This window comes from Psammomys obesus, unplaced genomic scaffold (genome assembly GCF_907164565.1).
Source record: "Psammomys obesus unplaced genomic scaffold, mPsaObe1.curated_primary_1811, whole genome shotgun sequence".
NCBI lineage: Eukaryota > Metazoa > Chordata > Mammalia > Rodentia > Muridae > Psammomys > Psammomys obesus.
The window spans coordinates 264,338-274,563 of record NW_026590405.1 but is presented as its reverse complement, the minus strand read 5'-3'; the positions used below and the strand labels follow the sequence as shown (position 1 = coordinate 274,563).

Here is a 10,226-nt window from a genome sequence, read left to right as displayed (position 1 = left end):
CCTCATTCAACAACCACAGGTACCACAGGTACCCTTTCCTATGTTAGGCTGTCAGGCTTTGATCCCAGTGCCCAGGGACTGAGCTGAGTGGTGCCAGGAGGCTTCCAAGATTAGGTCTGTTCCGCTCCATGCCTGGCCTGCTGCTCTGGGGCCTCTGAGGACTGTTTCCTGAAAGACTGTGGGAACCCCATTTCAACCTGTGGCATCCTGGCTCAGAGCTTCTGCCCTCAACTGGTGGCACTGGGAAACTGGGGAGTCTTGAGAAAGGACCCCTCGTGCTCACACAGCGCCACATCCTTGGCAATGGCTGTGATCTCACTGTACTTTAGGCTCAACTTACCCACTCCATTCCACAACCAGCCAGAACTTGGCCTCTTTTGAGGGCTTCTCCTTCACCCCAAGATGCACCAACCCAAAACTTCTTCAACTGTGGCCCACAACACTGTTCTGTAACTCAGTGTAGGAGTGACCAAAAATTGAGCAATGGTAAGAGGCTTCCAAATGCACCATGATCAAAATGATTCCAACGCAAGTGTGTAAAGAAGCCAGGGTAACACCTAGGGTGCATTGTGCAACTCCAGTGCAGCTTTGGTTCTGCAGGCACAACAGGCCCAGTTTACACTGCACACGCCGTGCAAGCCGCTGAAGGCTGCCCGAGATGCCTCGCAGCAGGTTTGAAATCACATTACAGGCTGCAGTGTTTCCACTGCACATACAGAAGCATCGTGGTTTAATTACAGAAAACAAAGAATTTTAATATTTTTTCCCATCATCCCTCAGCGTGTATGAAATTATAGTATCTGTATGATATTGGACAAACACATGCAACTAATTAATATGGAAATCTGCCTTTGTCTCTAGTAATTGCTCAGGGTCACCTGACATCAGTGTCACCCCCCATGGCACTCTCCCAGCACAGGATCTTCAGGTCCTGGGGGCTCTGGTGTGTCCTGTGCTTCAGGCTGCAGGTAAAACTTGGTCCCAGGTCCTGTAGGAGATCCCATTCCGCAGAAACCGATTCAGATCAAAACTAGGTTATTTGCCGTCGGGAGAAGACAGGAGGCCACCAAACACACCTGCAGCTCCAGGTGCACTCTTGCTTCTGCCTGTCCATCGCTGCCCTGGCTCGAATCCGCTGGGGGCGCGGTCTACACCACCTGTGGCCTCCCATCCAAAGTCCAGCTTTCCACAGCCCCTCCCAGTGAGCCGATCGTTACACTTCCTCACCTTCTTCCAGCTGCCTTGAGGCCCAGGGCGACCGGCCGGAGGCAGGGACCTAAAGATGCGCCTGCGCTGAGTGACAAGCTCTTAGAACCCTTACCTCAACGGCTGTGTAGACTGCACACCGAGTTCATAGGGACTGCGCCTGCGCGGGACACCGAGGCCTGGGCGGGGCGTGCTCTGCGGCCAGCCCCAGCGCTCCACGCGTGCGCACATCTAGGGCGGCGGCTCAGGCATCGGGCTGGCATCCTCTGTCCCTTCCCGGTGCAGCCTAGAATTCAGCGGAGAAACGCGGCCGAGGTAGGTTTCTTAATGGGCAGCTTAGACAGCTGGACCGCAGTCGAGGCAGGACATGCTAGGCAAAAGGTCTTCCGTGCATGTGTGTCTCCAGCGTCCCGAGGCCTCCGCCCCCTATCGAGACCTAAGAGAGTGCCCTCTCGAAGGTTCTGTTCCAACCTCACCTGTTCTCAGCAGCGCCCGCCCTCTACCCTCTCCTTTTCGTGGTACCCCTCACTGCCCAAGAGTCCCCCCCACCGGCTCCCAGAGCCACGCCCTTCCAGGACCACGCCCACCTGTCTTATGCCTCCCGAGCCACGCCCCCACGTCTCTCGACTCTTAGCCTCGTGAAAGTGGGTACACTGGTCCTGAAGGACCCTCCGATTTATTGTCTTCCTCCAGGTACCCGCCTTATGCCCGCCGTTCCCAGGCTTCTCACAGGAACTGTAATTGTAAATTATTTGTAATTCTATTTGTTGTTAGGAAGTGTGAAGTCCAGATCTAGAAGCCCAGCAGACATTTAAACAAATAATTGATGTCACTGAAGTCATTCCCAGAGCCAAGCGGATTACACAGCCCCTGAAAAAAAAGAGTGTTAAAGAGTAGGAGGGTGTCTGGGCATGCGGATTTCAAGTCTGCCAGTGGATCAGGTCAAGTACCAGGGGTTTAACTTCGAGTTTAAGCTGTTAAGAGTTTCTAAAACAGAATTGATACTGATTTACTGTGAGTAAAAACAGGTCCCAGAGGAACAAAATCAATACCTAGCACACTAACGAAGGAAGCACACAGTATTTGAAGATTTTAATTATTAAGACCCTCTAAAGAATTGTGACGATAAAGTTCATTTCTGTAGCATTCTTTACACATATAGGGAACCGCAGAGCTGAAATGGATTTAATTATCAAGCAGTGTAACAAGCACTTTGTGTCTCTCTATTCTCAAGTAGACGTGGAAGGGGAAATGAAATGACAGAGTGGCAGTGATGAGGCATGATCTTATTGAACAATGGAGACGCCAGCTGAATGTCCCGGAAATGAGTCACAGGTCACCCCTGTGCTGGTACGTAAGAGCCCTGTGTAACGGTGGTACAGAGTGCCAGCTCACAGGTGTGATGCAGTTTTCCTTGTCTCCCAAGGTTATGGCCAACGGGAGGATGCTTGAATTTAAACAACGTTGAGGCAGGGGGATGAGCCTAATCATTCGGTGCCATGCTGAGTGGTGTCATGAACATTTCAGGGAACTCTTTAGCGTGCCTCAGACACCACAATTCATTCTTACAATTGGTTGGTCTTAAACAGAGGATCAGGAGAATGCTTGGTACTCGAGAAGATCCATGTTTGCATGCTGTTTTTCTGCCTTGGGTATATACGTACATTTTGATTCTTGTTACCAGAGAAAAGATCTCTGTCAGTGTTGATTATGTACAATTAATGAAATGAATATTCAAATAAAAATGCTCTTAAAAAAATCAAAAGATCTTCATGTCTGTGGTGTCAGCTTCAGAATTTTTTTTTATCCTAATTATTTTCCACCCAATAGTTTTAATTTATTTAATTATTTAATGTATTGATATAGGGTCTTACTGTGTATCCCTGGCTGGCCTAGAAGGGTTATGTAGACTGGTTTTAAATTCACAGAGATCTGCCTGCCCCTGGCTCCTGAATGCTGGGATTAAAGGTGCTTCCATCCATAGCTACTAGGTTGTATGTTTTAAACATTTTTATATGTAGGAATTTTATTTGTTTTGTTTTTGTTAATCATTTCCCATTTTCAGCCAAAAAGTGTTTTAATTCCATGAATTCCCAGTTTTTCTTTTGAGAAATGTAAATATTAGGACAGTTACAAAATAATATTGTAGACACTGTGTCTGTGTTACGCAGAGATGAACACTCAATGTTTTGTCATAGTTTGCTCAAAGCACGAACGGACACAAATCAGATTAACACCATAGACGGTCCTCAAACCCGCAACCATCCCTTCTGTTTCTAGAGGCAAACGATTGCTGGGTATGCTTCTTCACCGTCTGTACCTTGAGGCACTTAGAGGGTCCCCAGGCCAGCCAGAACTAAACAGTGAGCACCTTTGTCAATCGAACAGACGAACAGATGAAATGAAGGATCCCCGAACAAAGCCTGAGGCTGCAGTGTGTCTTCTGAGGCTCGTGCAGGCGGAATTGCGTCTCTGCAGCTCTGGGATGTTACTTTGGCGATTTGGCCCTGCACCGCTGGGCTTCCTGCATGGGCTCTGTCTGTGGATGTGCAATGTCTGAGTTTTGGGTAGGGCTGCTGTGGTCCTAACGCTGTGCAGTAGGTTCACATCCCACTCTGTTTCCCTTTGGTGGGGTGCCGAGATGTAGTTCACCGATCTCCCCTCATGGTCTGCAGCGAGTACCTGTTGCCGTTTCTGGTGCTTCAGGGTAGAGACCCGGGGATGGCATTGCGGAGCTCTGAGGGTGGAAGGGCCATATGCTTTGGCTTTCCAAGTGATTTCCCAAGTTCATGTGTTGTCAGTAGCCCACAGCAGTGTCAGAGATAATACTTTACTTGTGGTCAGTTGGGTGGCCTAGAAATGGCTTCTTCTAATTGCCCTAGGGATGTGTGACTCTCAGTGTCTCAGCAGTTCTGTCACTACTGCCAGGGCCCGACTAGGGAAGACGTGCTGAGACTAAGAATTTATATTTTATTTTTTCCTTTTAATCAGTTTTTTTTTTTCCAGGACCAATCAGTTTGACCTTGTTAAAGAATAAGTTTTTGTTGAATTTCTCGTTCTTTTTCTATTTGATTTTTGCTTTTATCTGTATTTTCTTATTCTTTTAAGATCTAATCCTCTCATGTTGTGCCATCTTAAGGTAGATGGCTGTATCAATGACTTCAAATATTTCTTCTCCAGCTTTTGAGCTTTAAAGACGAACTTTTCCTTGAAACACTGCCTTATCGGCACCCCATCCATTTAAAATGTACTGTTTTCATTATCGTTAAATATTTCTAATGCGTCACAATGGAAACTGGAAAAATTTCCGGACTATTTGGAAGTATTTGTCTTGATTTCTAAATATTAGGGAATTATCTTTATTTTATTATTATTGATTTGTGTGCACTCACGTGCATGTGTGTGCATATACGCCATGGCACATATGTGGAGGTCAGAGTTCAGCTTTCAGGAGTCTGTTCTTTCCTTCCACTTTTTCACAGGATCTGGGGCTTGAACTCAGGTTGTCTGGCTTGTGTGGGAAGCACCTTTCTCTGCTGAGCCACCTTGCTGGCCCCACCTTTTGGAGGTTCTCCTCACTGTGTTATCGCTGAGTTTTGGCTTGATTGCATTTGGCCGGAGTCTGTAACGTGCTGTCTATAGTAGTAGGCTTGAAGTTCACTGCAGCCTGCTGTGGATCTGGTTGTTCTTCATGAGTGATGTGGACGTTCTTCCAAAGACAGTGTGTTCTGCATTGGGTGTAGTGTCCTGTCACTGTCACTAAGGTCAAATGATTTTTGATCATAAATCTTTTTTATAAGTATATGTATACACACACACACACACACACACACACACACACATACTTGTATGTGTATGTGCACATGCATGTGTGTTTGTGAGACTGGGGGACAAGCTTGGGTGTCGTCCTCAGGAATGCCATCTACCTCCCTTGAGGCAGGGTCCCTCATTGGCCCTGAAGCTCAACAGTTATGGCAAGCCTGCTTGGCCAGAGAGCTTCAGGAATCCTCCTGTCTCCATATCCTGAGTCCTGGATTGCATGTACACATAGTGCCTGGCACCTTTGTGAGGTTTTTGTTCTTCGTTTCTGCCCTTGTGATGCTGTTTTAGTTCATTAACATTGATGTTATACAATTAATGCAGTTACTTCCAACACCTTTGCTATTTGTTTTCTGTTTGTTACAGTTCTTGCTTATATATTTTTTCTGTTTCTGCCCAGTTTTGGGTCACTAAGACAACTGATGTAATCTTATGTATCGCTTTTATTGGTTTGCTAGCTACATTGCCTCAGCTCTCTAGAGAGCTGCCATGTACATTCCTGACCTGTTACAGACTTCCTATTTCACAGTATAAAAATCGTAAGAGTTAGTTTAATTTTTGAGTTTACAGTCCATTGTAACATGCATTAATTTACACGTGGTGTGAACTCCGGAAGAGGGAGCCACTTCTGGCTTTACACCAAGGAAAGGTTTTTAATGGAGTAGAAGTGGTTTCTCCTGTCTTTTCCTACGTCCCTAGTTTCCATGGAGGCTCGTCTTCTTCAGCCTCACAAACTTGTTTTTGTAGTTAGTAGCATGAGTTTATTATGATATGTTATGGCAAACTTGGTCTGAATGAAAATATGTTTTGCTTTAATTTTTTTTGACACAGGGACTCACACTGTAGCCTGGCCTGGAACTTTCCATGTAGACCAGACTGAGTTCACATAGATCTGCCTGCTGCTGCCTCCTGAGTACTGGGATTAAATTTGTCCATCACAACGCCTAGCTCTTGCATTAATTTTTGAAGATGGTTTTAGGTTTTCTTTTCCATAGAGGACTTTGTTGCTTTGTTTTCTGCCCATTATGTTGGCTATGTTGTTCTATTATTCTCTGCCTTATTCCTTTAAGACAAGCTCTCTTGCTGAATTGTGAACTAGTCTGGCAGCCAGGAAGCAGCAATGACCCACTTTTTCCTCTCCCTGCAATGCTGGGGTTACAGGCGCCTGTGATCAGACCTGGCTGTTTTATGTGGTTGTTAGCTTCCAAACCCACATCTTCATGTTTGCCCAGTAAGAGATCTTGCTCGCTGAGCCATTTCTCTTGCTCTCCACCTAACTCTTGAGTTTATGAATTCTAAACAAATAAGAAGTACAATATTTTTACAAAAACATTTGCTCAAGATCTCAGAGAAGATCTATATTATAAAGAGTTCTTTCAGTCTCATAGAGGTTTTATAGGGAAACAAAATATATAAAGATAGAGTAAGTAAACAGAATAAGTAAATATGCCTTTTGTAGAAGAGCAGATTCAAACAGCAGTCAGCATATGTAAACGAAACCCAGAAAACAAAAGCTCTGAGGACATGGTGGTGAAAGAATCATAAGTAAATGGCCGAGGTACCCTTTATACCAGTTTCTGGCACAATTTAAAGCATTGGTGATGACGGTGTTTGCCAAGATTTGAGGCAGAGGGCCCCCATTGTTGGGAAAGTAGCAACAGTGGGCCCTAAGTTGGAAGAACGTGACATATCTTTGAAAAAGGTTTATCCATCGAGCCTGGCAGTCTGTCCCCCTGTAATAAAGTCTTTCTATAAGGATATACAAATGCACACATTTTTTTGTGGCATTTTTTTTATGGTGTTAGAAAAAGAGAAAAACCAGAATGGCTGAAGAATCAAATAGAATTCGATATTTTATGAAAACATTGGTACTTTCTAAAAGACATTGTATAAGAGAAGGAAACTGTAAAAAAAAAAAAAAGTGTGTATATGTAAGATATTCACATAAAAGCTATGTTGAAAGGGAAAATCTACTTAGAGAAAGAAGAGAGGGAGGGAAGGAAGGATGGGGGAAAGTGAGAAAAAGAAGCAAGCGAGGGAAGCAGGGTGGCACATGTGCTTGGGACCGAGCCAGGAGCAGAGCTCTGGATTCACTTAATTGGGATTACTGGAGAGAGTGATATGACGGGCGGAGGGCAAGCCAAAGGAAAGCATTATCTGTATTAAAATTGGGCCAGTAAGTGCTTAGAGAACCATGAATGGGCCCACTAAGGCAGGCAAGTGAAAGTGTAACACAGTAATTGTCACCCATCACCCTGGCAGAGATAAAGTGATCAGGGTCTATTGTTAATGAGGGGAATAGTCTCCCTGAGTCTTGGTATAGTCCTGTTGGCTTTGGGTGACGGCACAAAAGCAGTAGAAGTGAAAATCTTGGGCAGGGTGTGTTGGTATACACCTCTAATCCTGTCACTTTGGAGGTTAAAGTCCAGCACTGGAGGCCAGCCTGGTCTACACAGTGAACCCCAGTCTCAAAACAACAGGAGACAAACAACCCCACACAATAAGAAGACATAACCAGCTTTACATGTCAGGAATTTATCCTAAGGAATTCCCTCAGCTGCATGCAGGATGATTTGTGTTTAAGAGAATTAATAATTGGTAATAGAAGAAACTGAATGCAGCCCGTACTTTCAAACCTAGGAGACACTGGATAAGTAGGTTCTACCGGAAATGTGATGTTTCTGTTCTCCATTCTGTCCACTCTGGTAAAGGTAGACTTTTGACTGATGCAGAAAAAACTTTTGGATGAGCATTGGTGAGTTTACTGAACACACATAACGGAGAGTACATGCTTTAGATGAAGCACCGGCATTTTGAGAGAAGGGATGTGTGATTATCTGGGCTTTTGAAGTTGAATTGTTTAAAGGGTATAATTGACAAGGAAGTTTAAAGATTAAGCAGATTAATTTTAAAGATTAAGCTTAAAAATTAAGTGGAGTTTAAAAAAAAGGACATGATGGTTTACTTATTTTTCTGTGTGTGTGTGTCTGTGTGTGTGTCTGTGTGTGTGTGTCTGTGTGACTGGAATCACAAGGTAGCTTTATGAGGCACGCTTTATAGCTAGGGTTGACAGAAATGTGATGTGGCTAAATTCAAAGGCCTTGAACATTCATGTCGTAGGTAAGTATAGTTTGCCTTTTTTTTTTTTTAAATCATTATTTGAGATATTTTTGAGAAGACACACATCTCTTAGGTAGTTTTGATTTTGTTGGTTGTGTTGAAGTTCCTGCCTTTTTAAAAATTTTTCTTTATTTTTACTTTCTGTATGTGGGAGTTTTGCCTGCATGTATGTGTGTGTACTGCATGCACAGTGTCTGCAGAGGCTAAAAGGTGTCAGGTCTCTTGGGGCTGGAGTTACACATGGTTGTGAGCTGCCATGTGGGTGCTGGGAATTGAACCTAGGCCCTGTGGAAGAACAGCCAGTGCTCTTAACCACTGAGCCATCTCTCCAGCCCTGTGTTGACCCTGTGTTGAAGTTTCTGACTCTCAGCCAGGTGTTGGAGTAAGGGGATTTTTTTTCCTTCCTGGGTCCTCTTAATTTCCCATGGTCCAGTGCTGCTTCAATGGGAAACATTTCCTATGGCCTCAGCAGCGTGTGGTTTCAGCGACATGTTCTATGTGCGACATGGTGATGGGCCCTTTCTAAGTCAGGGAGGGTAAATAGGAGCGTGTTCATTGTTACCTCTTATCTGGAATGAGGTTACAGGATGCTTTTTATTCTGTGTTTTGTGTTTTTATACATTGTGTAAGCAAATTGCCTTTGTCAGTGTTAGGGTATACATATTAATTGGGTCAAGGTTATGTCATTAGGCTGGAAGGTATGGCTTGAGACTGTGCCACCTTCAGTCTATGTTTTTTTTTTTTTTTAAGATTTATTTGCTTATGTATATGGTATTTTCTCTGCATACCAGAGAGGACATCAGATCTCATGGAACTATGGTTATAGATGGTTGTGAGCCTCCATGTGGGTGCTGGGAATTGAACTCAGGACCTCTGGAAGAGAAGCCAGTGAGTGCTCTTAACTGCTGAGCCATCTCTCCAGCCCCCTCCCTGCCCCCAATCTGTGTCTTTGAGGCATGTTTACTTTGACAGAAGGTAGCAATAGGGCAGAGGCCATGGACTTGCTGAGTCTCAGCCCATAGGTCCTAGCTGGGTTGCTTGAGCTCTGTTGGTGTGGTGGAGGTTTATACTGGTTTCCAGCACCTTCCATGGGCTCTCACTATATCGCTATATCCGCTTAGTGTCGCTGTTGTTAGGTCTGAAGAGGTCCCCGGAGTCCAATGTGCAGTGGTATCTTCCTCACTAATTGAGTATCACTCTGTGGGAAGCAGAGCTGGTGACCTTGAAGACCGGCACCTGCTTCTTCCTGCTTCTGTTGACATTCTCTTTAAGTCATCCTGTCTTGGGGATACAGAGGTGGACCGAAGGGGAAAGCCCTCAGGTGGGCTAGTGAAGGGGACCCAGATTACCTGAATAATCAGTACTTGCTCACACGAATCTTTATTGGAGACAGTTTCAGTCACTTGGTAGGTAGCTAGAGAGAGACATACACAGCCACAAAGCTCACGGTGCTTTCCTTGTGCCTCTCCTTGGCGGCGGTAGGAGGAAGACCCCGTGGACTATGGCAGTGAGATGCAGCTCCTGCAGGACGGGGCCCAGTTGCAGCTGCAGCTGCAGCCAGAGGAGTTCGTGGCCATTGCAGACTATACTGCCACTGACGAGACGCAGGTATCTATGGTTGCTCACTGTACCGTGACTTACGAATCTCAACATACTTCACAGCGAAATCCATGTTCACACCATTAAGCAAGATCTGTATGTGACTATTCACTTCTCAGCCTAATAAAGCACCCCAGCAGGATACAAGGATGTCTGCAGGAGGATGGGGAGGCACCTTCGTGCTTGGAGAACATGGTATAGACCCCTCCTGCTCACGGGACAGCGGGGCTAGCGAGCCATCATGTTCTTGAGTCTGGCAGACTCAAGGCATTTGTGGGTCTCCTGACCGAGTCCACCAGCCACACACAGCTGTCCGCCTTTGTTCTTAAAAGTGTTAGGTAAGGGCTGGCAAGACAGCTCAGTGGGTAAAGGTGCTGGCTGGCAGCCTCAGTGGGGTCCCTGGAGCCTACATTCTCTGAACCCAGTACATATAACACACACACACACACACACACACACACACACACACACACACACACACA

At 45.3% G+C, this 10,226-nt stretch overlaps 1 protein-coding gene across 1 annotated transcript in view; it reads left to right on the top strand.

Annotated features, from left to right (window-relative positions):
• Positions 1 to 1,436: 1,436 nt before the first annotated feature.
• Prmt2 (protein arginine methyltransferase 2) overlaps positions 1,437 to 10,226 on the top strand; it is an 18,968-nt gene continuing 10,178 nt past the window's right edge. The window contains 3 exon segments of the mRNA XM_055607071.1: positions 1,437 to 1,521; positions 2,441 to 2,556; positions 9,628 to 9,753. Of these exon segments, the coding sequence (XP_055463046.1) occupies positions 2,503 to 2,556; positions 9,628 to 9,753 (180 nt within the window). The 5' untranslated portion in view covers positions 1,437 to 1,521; positions 2,441 to 2,502.